This window comes from Mus pahari, chromosome 8 (assembly GCF_900095145.1).
Source record: "Mus pahari chromosome 8, PAHARI_EIJ_v1.1, whole genome shotgun sequence".
NCBI classification, from domain to species: domain Eukaryota; kingdom Metazoa; phylum Chordata; class Mammalia; order Rodentia; family Muridae; genus Mus; species Mus pahari.
In genome coordinates, this window is record NC_034597.1 from 23331717 (window position 1) to 23350610 (window position 18894).

The 18894-nt window shown below is 48.9% G+C and overlaps 1 protein-coding gene across 2 annotated transcripts in view; it reads left to right on the top strand.

Moving 5' to 3' along the window:
• Galnt15 (polypeptide N-acetylgalactosaminyltransferase 15) overlaps positions 1 to 18595 on the top strand; it is a 30984-nt gene extending 12389 nt beyond the window's left edge. The window contains exons 3-10 of one of the 2 annotated variants that reach the window (XM_021203794.2): positions 186 to 390; positions 2852 to 3016; positions 4630 to 4747; positions 6346 to 6540; positions 8979 to 9110; positions 9468 to 9572; positions 12603 to 12746; positions 14504 to 18595. In XM_021203794.2, the coding sequence (XP_021059453.1) occupies positions 186 to 390; positions 2852 to 3016; positions 4630 to 4747; positions 6346 to 6540; positions 8979 to 9110; positions 9468 to 9572; positions 12603 to 12746; positions 14504 to 14650 (1211 nt within the window). In that variant the 3' untranslated portion in view covers positions 14651 to 18595. Of the gene's footprint in view, positions 1 to 185; positions 391 to 2851; positions 3017 to 4629; positions 4748 to 6345; positions 6541 to 8978; positions 9111 to 9467; positions 9573 to 9725; positions 9834 to 12602; positions 12747 to 14503 lie in introns of those variants that run through there. The other variant, XM_029541960.1, reaches the window with a different exon arrangement.
• The last annotated feature ends 299 nt before the right edge of the window (positions 18596 to 18894 follow it).

Here is an 18894-nt window from a genome sequence, read left to right on the forward strand (position 1 = left end):
AGTTTCTGAGCTAATATCCACTTATCAGTGAGTGCATATCATATGTGTTCTTCAGTGATTGGGTTACCTCACTCAGGATGATATCCTCCAGATCCATCCATTTGAGAGAGTGATCGTTGTAATGCTCAGTACTGTTTGATGTGGTATCTGTGACCCCCACATTGATAGGACCCTGTCAATTCCAGAACCGCTGAAGTCTGCTCTCAGTGAATATGTGGCCAGGCTGGAGGCTGTGAAGTTGCTCAGGAGCAGCAGGAGGCTTGGCACCATCGGGGCCCGGATGCTGGGGGCCACCAGGGCCACGGGGGACGTGCTGGTCTTCATGGATGCCCACTGTGAGTGCCACCCTGGCTGGCTGGAGCCCCTCCTCAGCAGAATAGCTGATGACAGGTAATTGGTTCCACCTGGGATCTGCAGAGGAAGGAGTGGGTCTGGGAGGAATAACCCATAGGTGCAGTTGCTCAGAGAACAGAGCATCTGCCCACCATTTGAGAAGTACTTTGGTCTCCACTATTTGCTGTCTGTCTTTCCTTGGGGCTTGCAGATCCTTGAGCCTGGTAATAAGTGTGGGGAGTTCCTGCTGGAAAGGAGGCTAGAGGTTTTCCAGCCTTGAGAACGGCTCCTGTCATGTTCAATGTGGCCAATCCCATTGGGCTACTCAGGAAGGGCTGCGCGCACGGTACCTGTCGTTACCTCTGACTTTGACACAGATTCTGTTGAAATTGTAACATACCATGGGGGAACACGTTTCCCCCACAGGTCACCCACGCCCAGGAAGAAGAATCAGATCCCCCACCACCTGTCTTCTTGACAGCTTCCTTTGCTCTTCCACATTACACACAGTGAGATGTGCTAACTAGGCCACGTCCTGTGAGTGTGGAGTTGAGAGGGCCTTACTACATCCCATGGGTTAGCACTGCTCTGCCCATATGGTTCTCTTCTCTCACTCTTTCTCATCTCCAATGACTCCTGAACCTGACCTATCAGTCATGTCCTCAGTATGAATAGCCTACCCAGGAAACTGAATCTTGGTAACTAGCTTGCCTAGCAGTGTGGGGAGGGGCCTCAGTCACCCACCATCCCTGCCCCTCAAGCAGGCCTGAGACACAGTGGACATCCTGGCTCCCAGCCAGATGGAGCTGTCGGATTAGAACTGGACACCATGGTTCCAATTCCTACAATCTGTGGTTGCTCTCATTTGAAGTTGTGGATGATCACACAGAAGAAAAAAAAAATTCATGAACCAAGACAGATCCATTTGGCCCAATTCCATGATGGACATCTCTACCTATCTTGGCCTGCCTCCCAATAAGGAAAGGAGATATGTGATAAGTTTCTCACCAGACTGAGCACAAGAGAAGTTTACCAAGCCTACAAGGAGGCCATCTTTGATTCTGTTCCATGTGCGCTAGCACTCCTAAAATTGTGGAACCCATGGTGATCACATGTTTTTGGACCATTCCCTGTCTAATTCCCACCCTGATGTAACAGACGGATGCCTCGGGAGCTCCTTGGAGAGCGCCTCTCCCTGCCTCATGACTTCACATTAAAAAACATTTGGGAACCAAGTAATGTGGTCTCGTGCCCCGCTCTCCAGTGTCGCCCCTCCATGAAATGGCTCAGGGCACTTCGTTCCTGCTTCTGTTTCTTGGGGAGGAAAACTGAGGCTCAGAGAGGCGAAGCCATGTGCAAAGGGTTTGATGGACAGGTGTCTGTCTGGTCAGGCTGTACCGAGTGAGGCTTCTTCTTACGAACCACTGAAGCTGTTCAAAGAGAGACATCCCCTCCCACCCTCTCCCTGGTGCTGGGACATGTGAAACACGGCTGTCACCCTTCATGCCATCTCAGTCCTCCTCACAGGCTGAGAGGGGCAGAGCCAAGCCTCTGCAATCTCTAGGTGAAGCCCCTGGGACCCTCTCTGGTAGCTTCTGTCCCAACTCCTTTGTATCTGTCTCTCTCTGTTTTATGCCAGTCCCCAGAGCCTCTGCTCTTGGGGTTCTGATGTTTTGGGGGTCTTCTCTTCACATGCCCACTGCTCTCTGAGATTCGACCATCTATTTATCCTCCCACGGCCTCCTCGTGACTTTGCCCACTCTTTCCTCCAGCTCACCTTGGCTAGCTCATTGAGACCCTGAAAGAAAGCCACCTTTCGGCCACCTGAGTTATCCTCTCTGGAATCTCTACACCGTGACACTCTGAGAACTGGGCGAGTCTAAGACCCCCCTTTCCTAATTTGTGTCGCACTCGGTCCTGCCCGCTCTTCTGAGCTGCCTGACACTGCTCACAGCTCACACCACACCGCAGCTTAGTGAAAGCTAAGCTTCTCTGGCCTTAGTGGCAGAGCCAACAGCTGCTCTCTGAGAGAGAAAGGAGCATTGCTGCCTCTCGAGTCTGTGTCAGGAGACATTCTGTCATCCGATGAGCATTCGGTGTCTCCAAAGGAGGACAAACCCCCAGGAACTTCATTATCTAGGTGCAGTGGGGGTATAGAGGGGACAGTGCCAGACAGCTGCTTTGTCGTAACTTCCTCCACACCCTGGCCAAAGGATCTGGAGTCCATTACCAGCACTGGTTCTCTGGTCCTGATAAGTATCTTAGTAAACCCAGTGTATTCAAAACGTAATATCAGTACGTAATCAATATAAAAACTATTTAAAGTCTTTTTACATCCCTTTTTTTTCATATTAAATATTCTAAATTGAGATTCTCACCTGGGATAAAGCACAGTTTCAAGGCCAGCAGGCTGGAGTGGCCCGTGGCTGCTGCTCTGGGCCACACGTTACATAGACCTTGTTTCTGTCCCCCAGATAGTGAATGTCTGCATCCTTGTCTGATCCTTGGTCTTTTCCAGGAGCCGAGTGGTGTCACCAGTCATAGATGTGATTGACTGGAAGACGCTTGAGTACTCTGCATCCAAGCTGCATCGAGGGACGCTGGACTGGAAGCTGGATTTCCAATGGGAGCCCCTGGGGGAGCAGGGGCAGAAGGCCCTCCCATCCCCCATCAGCCCTGTCAGGTGAGGCCCTCCCTTCCCCGAGCTCCCACTTGGACAGCTTCCTGACAACAGGCACATCGGAGGGTCAGGCTGTGTGAACCAAACAAACCAACAGTGTACAAAGCAACCAGCCAGCTACGCGCCACTATCGGTGCGGTGTCAATGGAGTCCAGGGACGTTCTTCCAGAAGCTTCCATGGATGCCAAGGGTGAGATTGTGGAAGAAGCTGAGCTCATCTTGACCCCAGGTGACAGCAAATTCCCTAGTCCCAGGACCCTGCTCAGTGAAAAGGAAGGCTTAGCTGGCTGAACAATGACATCATAATTCTCACAATAGATCCAGGGTTGGCAGTTGTTATTTCTATGTTTGGTTTCTGATCAATTATTTTATTTAAGTAGTTTTTTGTTTTTTTTGTTTTTTTGGGTTTTTTTTTTAGACATTTTCTGCTGGGTAACAAACTACTTCGAATTTAGTGTGCTAAACAACAGCTGTTCTCCAAGCTCACAGACTCTGTGGGTCATGAACTCTGGAATGGCTCAGCCAGACTGGCTGCCTCTACTTCACTGTGCGCAGAGCACAGACAGATTAAATCCCCAACGTCATAATAATGTAATCCAGGGCAGCAAGCTCCTTAAACCACCTACTTCCCTTAGTGGCTGGGTGGCTGGAACAAATCCACAGCCCACGACTGATACCCACAAAGTCCAAAGCCCTCTGAAGACCAAGTGTGTTGTCAGAATGCACAGGGCAGAAGTGTGCCTGGGCAGACTTGGTGCCCCAGCCCACTCTGAGAGCAGTTACCACCAGTGAACCTCACTAAAGAGTACAGCCACCAAAGCCGAAAGGCAGTATGTCATATATACCCCTTTCTAAACTAAATCGCACACCAGGAGCCAGGTGTTGGTGGAGCACCCCAGTCACCCCAAGGAAAGGGTACATAGTGAAACCTTGTTTCAAAAAATAAAACCAAGACTGACAAGCAAACAGCAACAAGAACAGCCCCCGCTATGAATTCCAGAGAGGAAGAGGGAGCTCAGAACAGTACAGCTTAGCATTTTAAATAGGGCGTGTACTGTGTCTGGCACCGTGTGCAACTTTCTATTTCAGTCCTCGCAAAGTTCAACTGCAAACTGGTTTGTTTGGTTTTTGTTTGTTGGTTTGTTTGTTTGTTATTTGTTGTTGTTGTTGTTTTGTGAATGGTTATTTTATCCTACTTTGGAGTAAGGAACTCAGAGAAGTAATATGTCTCGTTCAAAAACCCACAAGTAACTAAATGGCTCAGGTGGAAACCGAATCATGTAATCCTTTCAATTCTGATTGGTAACATTTTTTAATGAATTAGTGTTTTTAATGGACTACCTGACATGGGTGCTAGACTAAGCTTGGGTCCTCTGGAAGAGCAGCAAGCACTCTTAACCACTGAGCCATCTCTCCAGCCCCCAGTTCTCTTTTTAAGATACTTGGATTTAAAACATTTTTGCTCTGCTCCTGTCTTGTGATTCAAAATATTGAGCTTCACCAGAGCCCAGAGTCATCTGTCTAAATCACTGGGCACGCCACCAGGAAGCCCCATCCCGGCCCTGTTTCTGTGCTTGGGGCGGAACTACAGTTTCCTGTCTGGCTTCTCTGTGCAGGAGCCCTGTGGTACCCCGAGAGGTGGTGGCTGTGGACAGACATTACTTCCAAAACACCGGAGCATATGACCCCCTTCTGTCACTAGGGGAGAGTGAAAATCTCGAGATGTCTTTCAAGGTAGGCCCTGTGTCAACGGTGGCCCTGGGTGGTATCTCTGGAGCCATGTATGGAGCTCGGAGGCAGGCTGTTGTGGACAGGTGTTGGGGATAAAGTTGTGGTCAAATTATATAAAGTCATTGCAGCATGATGTGTCAGCCCTCCCTCCAGGCCATGTCTCTTGTGACCTACCTTGATTTTACTCTCAGCCTCTTCTGTAAACTTGACCGACAGCATAGTCATCTGGAGAGGGTGTGCGATCAGCCTTTCTTTCCTCTCAGTGTGGAGAACTCAGAGCTTCTGGTACATTCTCTGCTCGGGGCACCAATAGTATCTAGGGCAGCAATTCTCAACCTGACGGGTCACAACCTACTCACAGGGTCCCGGGTCACAACCTACTCACAGAGTCCCGGGTCACAACCTACTCATAGGGTCCCGGGTCACAACCTACTCACAGGGTCCCGGGTCACAACCTACTCACAGGGTCCCGGGTCACAACCTACTCACAGGATCCCGGGTCACAACCTACTCAAGGGGTCACCTAAGACCTTCAAAACACACACAATGAGATTAATAACAGTAGCAAAATGACAGTTATGAAATAGCAACAAAAATAATATTATGGTTGGGGGTCACCACAACATGAGCAACTATACTAAAGGGGTACAGCATTAGGACAGTCAAGGGGATCATTTACAGCACCCACCAGGCAGATGTGAACCCACTCTTGGCCCTGAGTGGTTACATCCAAGACTGAGGGCCTATTGGGTGTATCTCAGCCTCTGTGTCCTGGGAACCAGGCTGTGCCTGCTGGGCCCTCCGTCCTGAGAACCATGCTGGGCAGCCACCACCTTCACTGTCTGTGCCACACTGGTCACAGCATTGTGCTTGCTGTCCAGTCACACCAACTGTCCAAAACCCAACCCAGCAAAGACGTCCATCCTGTAACGTGGGCAGACCCATCTAATGTGGGCATGTGAATTACATCAGGCTTGCAGTCTGCACAATGACCGAGTCTGTGCTTCTCCAACAAATGATAGCTGTCTGCAGTGCCCTTGGAGTTCTCCGAGGCATCTTGGGGCACAGGCTTTGAGAACCCCATGCCTAGTGTACATTTTAGTTCTTGAACCAAGGCCTGGCCCACCACTACTTGACTGTAATTTCTGTCACCAATTATAGTCCAACGGGCAGTGGGGAGCTGGGAGAAGCTTCTGGAATGAGTGAAGAAGGGGGTGTACTTGCATCTCTTGTGTCTTCTCAGCAGGAGACAGCACTGGCGTGTAGAAATTCCCTAGCCACTGCAGACATATTTTCCTGAAAAAGCATTCCCTGGTAGGTAGGGGTGCTGAACCCTGAACTGCTCTGCAGCCTGACTCTGTAGGTGTTTTGGGGTGGCGCGTTCAGGAAGCTGCCTAGCTGTCAGTCGTTACCCCTCAGGTCCAGTCTAGGACAACTGCGCTCTGCTGTCCCGCCTCGCTGCCCAAGCTCTCAGATCCGGGAAGTGCCCTCTGAGCACTTGAAATAGTCTCTCTGGCTTATGACTTGCTGGTGTTCTGCCAGTGGCTCACAGACAGCGAGGTGGGAGGGAGAGAGCAACTCACTTTCTCCTTCTGTGACAGGCCTGGCTCTGCGGTGGCTCTGTCGAAATCCTTCCCTGCTCTCGAGTGGGACACATCTACCGAAGTCAAGATGCCAGCTGCGGGGCTGACCCCGAGGTTGTCTTGAGGAACAAGATCATCATTGCTGAGACCTGGCTCTCAACCTTCAAGGACACCTTCTACAGGCACATCCCAGAGGCCTCCGCCCTGAGCAAGGTCAGAAGGGACGAGTCGGCCTTTGGCCAACGTAAGGCCACCAGCTTAAAGTCTGCCATGAAGGACCCACTCCTTTATTCTTGGCTTGAGCTTCCCTGAGTTGGCCCTCTGAAACGACCCTTCTCTCTGTTGGGGCTGTCCTATGTCCCTGCCGGAACCTCCCTGGAGCATCACAGTTGACCTCTGCCTGGAATTCCCAGACTGTTAGAGGATGCTATGTCCTGGATGCCGCCTTGCACTACAGAGCCCGATAAGGGATGAGCCATGTCTCTGAGGACTTTCATCCTGAGTGGTACTCAGGGGTTAGGGAATATCCAAGACAAAGAACAGATCTGAGTATAAAAAATAAGTATGAAACTCAAAAAAGCCACAGAAAGTTGAAGGTTTAACCATGTAATTAATTAAGTGCCCCTCAGTGCGCTCTGTGAGTTGGTCAGTTCCTGTGGTGTGACATACACATGCTGTCTACTGTGAGTCACAGGCTGCCATGAACACGTGATACGCTGCAAGTACCAGCATAGTCAGGAAACCCTTCTCACCAGTTTCTTGCCAGCCCACTGCTGGATAGCAGAGATGAGGGCGGGATCCTCAGAGAGATACACCCATACCACCGCATGCAGGGAAAGTCAGACAAGGTTGAGCCACGAAAGAGCCCCAGTACCCAGTACCCAGTACCCAGTACCCAGCACCCAGTACCTTTTCTCGAGGTCCTTAGGATTTTGTTCCCTTTTCATCCAAATGCACCCTCCTCCCTACAGCAGAGAGCCTCCACACAACTCTCAGAACTCCTTGAACTTGTATCTGTGGTCTCTTTAATGGGAGACGATACATAACATTTCAGCGCAGACCCAGGGCTGAGGTAGCCTGAGTCCCCCCTGTGTCTCCTTGAGTGAGTCCAAGTACCACCCAGAGTAGACCAGCTCCTTTTGCACACAGGAGGGACCCCACTACTGTAGCTTCTGGCCTGGGTTTGTAGCGGAGGGTTGGAGGTAGAAGGGCAGTTCTCACCAGGGCTCTACTTAATCCTAAGTCTAGACACACCCCAGAAGTATGCTTCCGCTATGGCTGCCTGGGATCACTCAGACACCACAGGAGGGGTTGAGGAAGATCCTGAAGCCACCGAGGGCTGAGCTGAAGAGCTTAGAGTTTACCCATTGACGGGGGGGGGGGGGGGGGGAGCAGGTATCTTTCTGTGGAGTTGTAAAGAGCAGCTGTGGCTTCTCACTCCTGGGCTTCCTTTAGGCTACAGCATCTTTTTTTTTTCTTTCCTCTTGTGTAACGGGTGTCAGTTTAGTATTTTCTCTTTGCTTTCACATGACCCTTGTTTAATGTCAATGCAGATTTCATTTATAAAATACCCATGAAAAAGAATGAAATATATTCAGGCTTCTGATGTACCTGAGCCAACCTTCCATTAGACAGAGTCATTTAGAACACAGCATGCTGGATGGAGTCAGCCCAACACAGCATGTAAAGTATTTACAGCCTACTGGGCCCCTCTACTGAAAACCAGAGGCCACCAACGTGGAACCCTGGCATAGCTATCACCACACACACACACACACACACACACACTCACACACACACTCACACACACTCACACACACACTCACAGACACTCACACTCACACACACTCACACTCACACACACTCACACACACATACACACACACTCACACACTCACACACACTCACATACACTCACTCCTCTTCACCCCCTTCCCTATTCCCCCCCCCCTCCTTTCTCAAAGCCCCTCCGCCACATTTGGTTATTCCAACTCCTTCCTAAAGCCTCTCTCCCAGGAAAGTTATTCTAACCTCTAGATGGGTTTCCTCATATCTTACCAAGCAGCCAAAAGCATTAAACTAGCACTGAGGGCTGGTGTTGCATCTTCCTACAGTTGTGTTAGAAAGGAGAACGCCAATGGTAGGGGCCAGTGTAGCCTAAACGGGTGGTTCATCAATGGAGAAAACTGAGATTAAGGGAAGAAAAGAAGTCAACTTGCCTCTCCCCGTCCCCCCCACTCTGAATCTTCCCATCAGACTTCATCTCCACTGCCTCTGGGCCAACCCTTGCCTTCATTAAGCCCGTGGTACAACCCAGATAGAGTCCATCCTTTCTCCACATTCCAGAGAAGACGCCTTAGGAATAGACACTGTGGGCTTTGAAGGCTGAAGAATTGGGGGGTCTGTGAGAAGAGGCAGTGCTGCCTCCAATTTTGGTGGTGCCACGCCTCTTTCTAGAGAAGATTCCCAACTCTGCCTTCTAACCCTCTCAGCACAGGACCCCTCCTCCTGTTTGCAGTCCTGAGATGTGTGGTGGCTCTGCCCCACTCCTTGTGCTCCTTCACGTCTATGCCTCTCCCTCCCCTACTGTGCGAGCTTGGGGTGGAACAAGCTTTCCTGGCCCCCGCTCCCATGCCCTTCTCTACCTACAGGTTGCAAAGCCAGACTGTACAGAGCGCCTGAAGCTGCAAAGGAGGCTGGGATGCCGGACGTTCCACTGGTTTCTGGCCAATGTCTACCCTGAGCTGTACCCATCTGAACACAGGCCCAGGTTCTCTGGAAAGGCAAGGCCTGGCCCGGGACAGGGGAGGTCACTCGCCAAGACAAGATCACTCACCCTCTACACTGGGCAATCACGTATAGGCTCAGCAGGGTCTCAGAGGCCTTTGGACTCCCCCTTCCCTGCCTCCCCGCCAGCCCGAGGAAGGCAGCCATGTTTCCCTATAATCTGTGCTAAATCCATGGCCCAGCTCCTTCTGGAGGCTTCTGTCTTAAGATAAGTGACTTGGACTTGACTCACTCACGGTGACTGAACCGTGCACGCTGGGATAAGGTCTAGAGAAGGCAGGGGATTAGAACCTGTTTCAAGGCACCCTCACAGTGGAGGTCAGATTCACATCTATGTGGATGTCCATTTTCAGCTCCACAACACTGGATTTGGCCTCTGTGCAGACTGCCAAGCAGAAGGTGGCATCCTGGGCTGCCCCATGACACTGGCTCCTTGCAGTAACAACCGGCATCAACAGGTGGGTGATGATGCTTCTTGGGATGAATGGCACCCCAACTTCTAATCCGATGCTGTTTCCTAGGATGCCCTCCCATTCCCTTCCAAGGAGCTCCTCTCTCTGGTCCCATGTCCCGTGACAGGCCGTGACCCCCACTGTGATGACTTGTCACAGGTCCGCCCACAGCAGCCTCACCTTAGACTGGACCAGTGTCAATGAGTGGAACATCTCAGTTAGAAGGAATGAAGGGGCTACTCATCCAGTCCTTGCATCTGCCGCATGAGGAAGCTGTGTCGTAGACCCACCAGCCCAATGCTCACCTCAGACCCTCCAGCATTGAGGAAGGGTGCAAGCGTAGGGATAGAAAAGAAGTAATAAAGCCAGGGGACCCTCTGGCCATTGGGAAGAATCCTGTGCTCCTTACAGTGTGTCTTCTGTACTTTAATTTTTCATCATAGGAATAACTGTCCAAGGCAACAGAGAGCCATCCGTCCCAGCTGAGAGGTCATGGGCCCACTTCATTTCACAACTTTCAGTGTAGCCTGGCCCCAGATCTGATTCAGTTTGTGATGGGGATTCTTTGAATTGATCTGTCATACTCCAAAGCTGCCTAATGAGAGCAAACAACAGTTGAGTGAGAGTCGGGGAGCCTGGGGTGAAGGAGGAAACATCTCCATGGGAAGTCTGGGGCCCAGCCTGCAGTGCAAGCCTAGGACATCTCTATGGGAAGCTGGTCCCAGCCTTCCAGGTCGAGCCTAAAGTGCTAGGCCCGGGCTCAAGGCCCAGAGGGTACACAGGGGAGGAGTTGGCTCAGGATCCACTTGGCTTCTTACATCTTTGTACTTTACCATTTTCCCTAAAATACCAGTGGTCATTCATATCGGATACATTAGTAAGTTTTTGCATCTCTCTGATCTAAATGCACGGGAGGGAAGGAGGGGTTGCTCACATGGTACAGAGTAAGCAGCAGATAAAGCGAGGCTGAGCCAGGGGTGCATATAACCTCAGGAGGCTTGCCTCTAGAGATCAACTTCCACCAGTCAGGCCCCACCTCCTAAGGCTCCACAGCCTTCAAAGCAGGGCCATGAGCTGGGGAACTGAGCGTATGAAGCAGAGGTCCATAGGGGGATACTTCATATTCAAACAGTAACACCAGACACAAGAGATGAAGACATGAGAGCCACTCGAAGTCACATGGTAGACTGACAACTGTCCAAGCTTTACTGTCGTCTAGAGCCAGGTTCGAATCAAGTTCCCACTGGCTAGCTGTGCGATCTGGGCAGGCAATATTGGAAAATAACTAAGCTGATCACCCTTCCTCTCTGGCCTGGGGGAAGAAAACTAAATATATGCCAGATAAAAAGGATATGAAATGCCCCCTTTCCGTACACAGGTCGAGTTTACAAGAAAGAAAGGCAATATCCAAGAACAAAACTCAAATGGCAAATTCGCAGTTGCCATTTGTGTGAGCTGGGTTTCCCTGAGAGGTGACAGGGATTGGTGGCCACCAACCTCAGGAGCTCAGGAGTGTGGCTGCAGGCAGGGAGAATCTGCTTCAGCTTCGTATCACCCAGCTTTGACTGTCACAGGGAAGTCCGCCCTTGCAAAGCTGCACTAATAATACCTCCCTCCGCCCACCCCACCCCCGCACATCCCCCGCGCCTCCCCCGCCCCATGACCACAAGGAAACAACAGGAAAGTTATCTGCCACTACAGACGGGATTTTGAGTGGGAAAAAAATTACTCTCCCTTTGCCCACAAGCTTCAGAGATGCGTTTAGGGTCCAAATTTATGCTGACTGTGCAGTGTTTGGAATTTTGAAGCAAGGCAGACCACTGTATTTAATTTGCAATTTAGCAGGACCTAATGCAAACAGAAGACGCGATGCCTCTGATTTAACAGCGATGTATAAACTAAATAGATTAAATCAGAGCACGAAACCAACCTTTCTGAGCGTAGGGCTCAAAGTGACTGCACGAGCTGTACAGCGTGATGCCAGTCCTGTCTCATTCACACAGTTAACATAAAAAGAAGTTCCGGACTGTGCGACTCTCCCTGCCCCAGGAATCGTCGGCCAACAGGGTTCACAGAGACGATGGGAGCAGAGGGATGGAGGGGCTCGGAAGCCCCATGAGAACACGTGATCAATACCCAGCTACAGGGAGTCAGATCAACTTTACTTGGGGTGACTCAAGGCTTATAAAACTTGGGAGATGGAGAGGTAGAAACGTCCAGGATGTGCAAAAGTCATTGGCTGAAGGCTTAGGGTGCCTGAAATGCCTCATTAGCAGGGGGAATCGCTTCTGGAATCTCAGGTGCTCCTGAAGGGGTTAGGAAGTTGATCCTGTAATCTGAGGCTGCCTAAGTGAGGCCTGTGGGGGAAGGTGTGGGGTTGAATTCCCCAGGCAAGGTCAGAGAAGGAAAAGCCCTGCTAATGAAGGGAGTCCTCCATTCCGGAAGCACAGAGCCTCAGCAGGCTGTCCCATCAATGATGGACTTTGGCCTTGATTAGCAGAGCTTTCCCACAGACTGTATCTGGCAGGAACAAACAGAAGATGGGGCTGCCAAAACATGTCATCCAATTGGTCAGCACGGGTCCTTCGCAGTTCAAGCCCCTCTGTAAAGGCCCACACACTCCAGTTCTATAAAACCCCGGAGGCTGTGGGACCCATGATCAAGAGTCCACGGACACCACAAACAGCAGGGAAATTGGTCAGGGCCAGGTAAGATGTTTCTAGAAGGAAACCTGCCGGGGGGGGGGGGGGGGCCTCGGAGAGATCCCTCGCCTGGCCTTCCAGCGGTGCGCACCCAGCACTGGCAGCCTTTTAAAACAGCCTTATCAGCAAACAGGAAATAGGACCCCAGGAGCCTGCCAGAATGTGGAAACAGAATCCTGAGAACGGCCAGGAGGCCTTTCTTGGCTCTCGAGAACCCATAAAGAGTCTTGCTGCAGCCCCTGTAAAAATCTGAAAAGGGTCTCTAGAACTCGGTTCTTCTGTGTGTTCCTTTGTCTCCCTTTTGGCTATGCTAACTGCCATCCCCTCTGCCCAGAACCTGGAGCACACCGGCAGGAAGGAGATTCTCTTCGGCAGCTCACAGCGCCTGTGCTTCGATGTCAGAGGAGAGCGGGTGATTCTGCAGAAATGCACGGAGGAAGGTCCTGCCATCCATCAGCAGCACTGGGACTTCCAGGAGGTACGGAACCCATCCCGGAAACGCAGGCTGATCACGAGGAAACTTCTGGTCAGCTAGACCGCCTGGGCAGACTGACCTTGTTGTCATAGCAACCTGGGCTCTTCCTAGACCTCAAGTACTCTCCACAATAGTACTTCTGTTGTTGAGCTAAGTGACTTAACCTTGGGTCTCTGGTCCCCAGCCTCAGGAGATTTGTCCCCCATGTCATTAGAGATTATTATCTTGGATTAGCTTGGATGATGGAACATGTTACAGAAACAACACAGTCAGTGGTGTAGATATAGGAGTGACACAATCTAAAATTTAAAAAAAAATAACTGTTGATGTGTGTGTTTGTGTGTGTGTGTGTATACCTGTTGGACCTGGAGAGATAGCTTGGTGGTTAAGAACACTGGCTGCTCTTTAAGAGGATCCAGGTTCAATTCCTAGCACTGCACTTGGAGGCTAGCAGCTATCTTTAACTCCAGTTCAAGGGGATCTGCTGCCCTCTTCTGGTCTCTGCTGGCACTGCATGCGCATGATACACAAAGACATTCAGGCACTCATACACATAAAATAAAAATAAACATTTTTAAAGTATCCAAAAATAAAAATGTGGCTGTCATTTTCTTCGTTGTAATTCACATTCCATTGTAAACACTGCATCATTTTTGTGAAGTTTTTAACCCTATATTTCCTGTAGATAAATTCTAGATCCTTCCCAGAGAATACACATTAACAGAGAGAAAATGGAGGGATTATATTATAATACTTAGGTGAGTAAGTGGCTCCAGATACCGAATTGGGAAAAGGCCAGTCTTATGTGTGTCTGTGGACTTGACCATGGATTGAAAATGCTCCAAAAATAGCAAGTGTTAGTATGTTTTGTTTTTTTTTTTAACCACAGTAAAAAGAAAGAAAAAAAGCAATGAAGTACTAGTTTTTGCCTCAACATGAATAAATCTGGAAAACATGCAAAATGAAAGGCTAGTTACAAAGGAACCACACTCTACAATTGTGCTTATGTGAAACATCTAGAACAGGGGAACGCATAACCACAGAGAAAGGACTGCTCATTCCCTGGCTGGAAGGCGGATGGACAGAAGGGCTATTGGCTGCTTCTGGGTAATGGTGTCTTTAGGCCGTGGTGGAAATGTTCTGGAATATTCTAAAGACGGCTAGTTTATGTATTTCAAACAGTCTATATTTTGGAATATCTCAACAATGAGGAAAGATTTATAACATTGTGGCTAAAGTTGTTTAATTTTGTAAGGTCGATGTTAAACCTGTCAGAGTGGAGCTCTACCTTTCGTATGTCTCTTGGGTCTGGCTAATCAAAGTAGACCTCTAGGATACCGTCAGTCTTGCTCGCTTCTGCAACCTGGCCTCCACGAGGTCAGTTTTCAGGTTTTGCAGAGAGTAGTGCTAATGAACCCCTGTTCAAAGCACAAACTCATGAATGCAGTGATGACCATGTCACTGACAATACAACGAGAAGCTGGACACACCCTGACCGGAGTTACCCTGACCAGAACGTTCTACGAAATGACACAATCATATAGCAGCAATACAAACAATTGAGTTTATGACCCTGAAGGGTTGAGTGATGCCTACATTTTAGGGTTAATTAAATTATATTTTCTATTAACTAACAATCCTACCTCCCCTTCCAGACTAGCTCACACCACCTCTGTTACTCTTTAATGCTCAGCAGAAATCTTTAAAATGACCTTCTTTGACAACTGTCAGGAATTGGGCTTCTTCTTTCTCTTTTTCAGGATGGAATGATCATCCACGTTCTTTCTGGAAAATGCATGGAAGCTGGGGTCCAGCCAAGCAATAAGGACTTGTACTTGCGTCAATGTGATGGTAAAACCAGCCAGCTGTGGCAGTTCGACCAGATCCACCCTGTGGATGAACGATGAGCAACCTTGACAGAGAGCAAAGAAATGCTGGGCACCACATTCTCTGCTCCTGTATGTCCGGAGCCAGCCCCTAGTGTCTGGGCTTCTGGAGTTTCTGAAGAGAAGAGAGTGCTGTCAAAACAAACAAACAAACAACAAAAACAAAAACATAGAAAATCTCTCCAGGTACCTTCCCACGTTGATTGCTGACTGGTTTTTGCTGTTTTTTTGAGACAGGGTTTCTCTGGATAGCCCTGGCTGTCCTGAAACTAACTCTGTAGACCCAGCTGGCCTCAAACTCATAGCAATCCATCTGCCTCTGCCTCCCCAGTGCTGGGACTAAGAGAGCCACCACCACCTGGCTATGTTGGGTGGGTTTTTTTGTTTTTTGTTTTAGGAAGAAAAACAATGGATTGTTCATTGTCTTCATCACCAGAAGAGATCACCACAAGGAGAGCAGAGTCTTCCCCTGCCCCTCCCCACACCCTGCCCACACGGAGCACTTACCATTTGCTTTTATCCCTGACTGTGGGAAGAGGCCTCAGCATTGTCGGGCAGCACTTCTGGGAGACATCAAATGTAGTAGGTGAATTTCACATAGCCCTTACTCGGAGAGTGTATGCGGCCAGTCATGGAAGTTAGCAAGAGGGCCGTGCAATAGCCTGGCAGTCCCCACCTTCTGACTCTGCTCACTAGCATACATTTCATGTCCATTCGTTGACCCTAAGCTCAAAAGGAAGCAGAGGGGTACAGGGAGGAATGGGAGAATGGGTTAGGGCTGGGAAGAAGACAGAAGAAAGATTTGGTCCAACCGTCCGGCTCAGCATTGCCCACTGAAGAGTCAGCAGACCTGGTTAAGGCGTTCTCATCTTCAGGACAGCCTCCTTGAGGCTTTCTACCTCCGTTCACCTGCTCTAGCTCTTCTCTAGCTCATAACCAGATTTCTCTGCAATGTATTCTTTCTTGGCTCACCAGTGCTGGAAGGGTCAACACATCTGAGTATGCTTATGAACAAAGGTATTACTGGACATAAAGTCTCTTAATGCCCGCTTAGGAGAGTGGTGTTGGCTTGATGAGAAATAGCAACTTTTGAAAGGGGGAAACCCAAAATCTTTACAAGGCAAAATAGATCTGGCTATTAAATGTTCCTGAGGTTTGACCAGCTACCTATGAGCCCACAACAATTATTCAAGACCCCCTAAAAGTGGCTTCCGGTTAAATGTTCACATGATTGAAGGAACTCAACCTTAACCAGAGAAGAACCTCGGCTCGGCCACAGGAGATGCTGAGTGAGGTAGGATGCTGCTGAGAAAAAAAAAAACAACTCTTGCCCATTTCTCTCTGAATGGAAATAGCTTTCTATCTGGTAAGCTTAGAAACTTCCCACTCAAGACGTTTTTGTACTCTGGGCTGTCTCTAAATACAGTTGTTTCAAATAAGAACTGGAGAAGACATGTGGATGACATGAGCAATATCTGTTACTTCTCCAACTTCCAAGTCAATGCCTGATGCTTCTCTAGCCTTAGAGGCACTTCAGATTAACACTATCTAATATCACGGCCACAACCCCAGTGTGGCCATTTTGTTGGAAATTCACCACAATTCTGGAAATTTTCAAACTGTTCCTTGATTGTACTGGCTCTTCACAGCCATTGTACTGTGGCAAATGGCTACTAAACCTGAGAACACAGTTATGAAATAGCCCACCATCACAAACAGTAGCCCTGAATAGCACTAGATAGATTCAGCCCCTATTTGGGGAAGAGATTTTAGCCACCATCTTCTTGCTTCGAACCGGTCTATATTTAAAACAAATTCTCCTGACATGATGAGGCTGGGATGGAGCTAAAATTTTTCAGATGACAACCTTGTAAAGGGTAGCAACGGTTGGAAAATATTTTTAAAGATCTTTATTTTGAAATGAACTCTATTGTTAGCATTGTGAGTAGCTGAAGTTGTTGGGATAAATTAATATAGCTAAATGAAAGACTACATTTTGTTGTGTGTGTTCTGGTGATTAACAAAAGGACCCAGATGGCTCACTGCTTAATTGTTTTAACAAAACAAGAGTGTGCTATTTGTTGCTCCTTAACTGTCCCTGTGGTTTATTATATTATTACAGAAATGGCCATCACCTCAGTCCCTGGCTGGTACTTACAGACCCTTAATTTAAACAGTACAAGCACTTTTACTTGCTTCTGAAAAACAATCCCCTTACGGTATAACTAGTGTAGTGGATTCTTATCAATGGTCCATTTAGAAGAAGAGAAACTTGGCTGTGAATTGATCTGATTCCCGATTTGATTTTGCTTGTCTGTCTGAATTTTATGACTCTTCAAAACAGGAGTTGTTTTTGTGATCTGTCTCATAAAGCCCACCCCCATTATTAAGGATCCTGCTGGGGTGGGTGGAGAGAAACAAGCACCCCGCTGACCACTGGCCGTACGCTTTCTGCTGTGACATGTCCATCCAGAAGGGGCATGATATGGTCCTCTTCTGCCTCAATGTCCCAAATAACCTGTAGCAAAGTCAGAGTGCCAACTTCCATGTTCATCTGGAAGGTCCCAGGACCCATAATGGTGCTGCCCCAGACCAGCACTCAACAGCGCTAAGGTTATACCGCCACACTTGCCCTGAAGGAGCTCCATTTTTAACTGATGTGCCGTGAGGATGATAGTGAGACACGAAATGACTCACCAAATCCAGAAATGCAAACTGGCTGCACTTGGGAGGGGCTCTGGAAGAGTAAACATGCAGCTGAGAGCAGAGCAAACAGGGAAACGGCAGCCGGCTCAGGGGTTCAGGAGCACACACTGCTGTTACAGAGGACCCGAGTTCTGTTCTCAGCCCCCACACAGGGCAACTCACAGCCACCTTTCATTCCATACGCTCTTCTTTGGTATACGTATATACCCATCCCACAGACATGCAAACATATACATAATTAAAAATAAAATGCATTTTAAAAATCTTTCAATAGGGTGTGGTAGGAGGGGGCAGAGAAGCATAAAGCAGTCAGGTCACACCCACTGCAGCTGAGGTGTGGAAAAGGCTTTGAGCTTTTCTAAAGTGTGACCTTTATGACAGGTCACCAGGACGGAACACAGCTCACACTCCCTCCAGCTTAGGCCATTAGCACATTACATGTAGCTGATGGCTACATTTACATATGGCCCAGAAGAACATGAGCGGCTGTTTTGAATGTCTTGGCCTTCCCGGATGCATCACTGATATGTCTTGCAGGTGCAAGAGGCAACCTGGAGCAGCCAGGATGCAGGAGTACCATCCATTCATCCTGTAATCTCCAGCTCTGGTCACATGACTATCATGTGACTGTTGTGAGGGCTGTTTGTTCCTGCCGAAGGATTCATCCCTTTCTCCCATCTAATTGGCCTGGGAGAACACCTGGTCCATGTTGGGCCAATCAACACATTCACATGGATTTGTCACTAAAAAATGAGTCCCTACAGGTGACCTGAGAGTCAATGTGGAAATTTATGAGTCTTCGGCAGCCTTAGTTTCTGCTTATGGCCCTAGGACAGAGAATTGGAGCGGAGAGGAAGATGGGGGTAGACCTGCTGACGTACATAGAGAGGGTGGTGCAAACCAAGACTGAGTCAGGAAATGAGGTGGGGAGGGACAAAAATCTGGGCAGGCTAGGTGAAGGCCAGTGAAACTGAGTATTTGGAGCAAAGTGAAGTGACAGAGGAGCAGGAAGAACTAATGTCCATTCCCCACACCAGTGAATGCTGCCAATCAGGATAACGCACTTCAGAGAATAGGCACTATAACGTTATGTCAGACTGTGGACAAGGGTGGGTTGGGAACACTTCTGTGCCAGGCCGGTATCTTGTTGGTGGGACCATGATCTCTTGAAAATACTCAGCCATGTACTGCTGTGCAGAAAGGACCACAGATGGAAGCAAACAAGCGATCAGGGTTATGTTTTAATAAAACTTTGTTTGCAAAATATATCTGGCTGGACAGACTTATCCAATCCCTGTAACTTCCTATCTCCTGGAGTGGGGTATTTAACCCAGCTGCAGAAAAAGAGAGATTCTTTGTGTGTGTGTGTGTGTGTGTGTGTGTGTGTGTGTGTGTGTGTGTGTTTAAATAAAACCAAGAAATGAGCCAGGCGTGGTGGCACACGCCTTTAATCCCAGCACTTGGGAGGCAGAGGCAGGCGAATTTCTGAGTTCAAGGCTGGCCTGGTCTACAAAGTGAGTTCCAGGACAGCCAGGGCTACACAGAGAAACCCTGTCTCA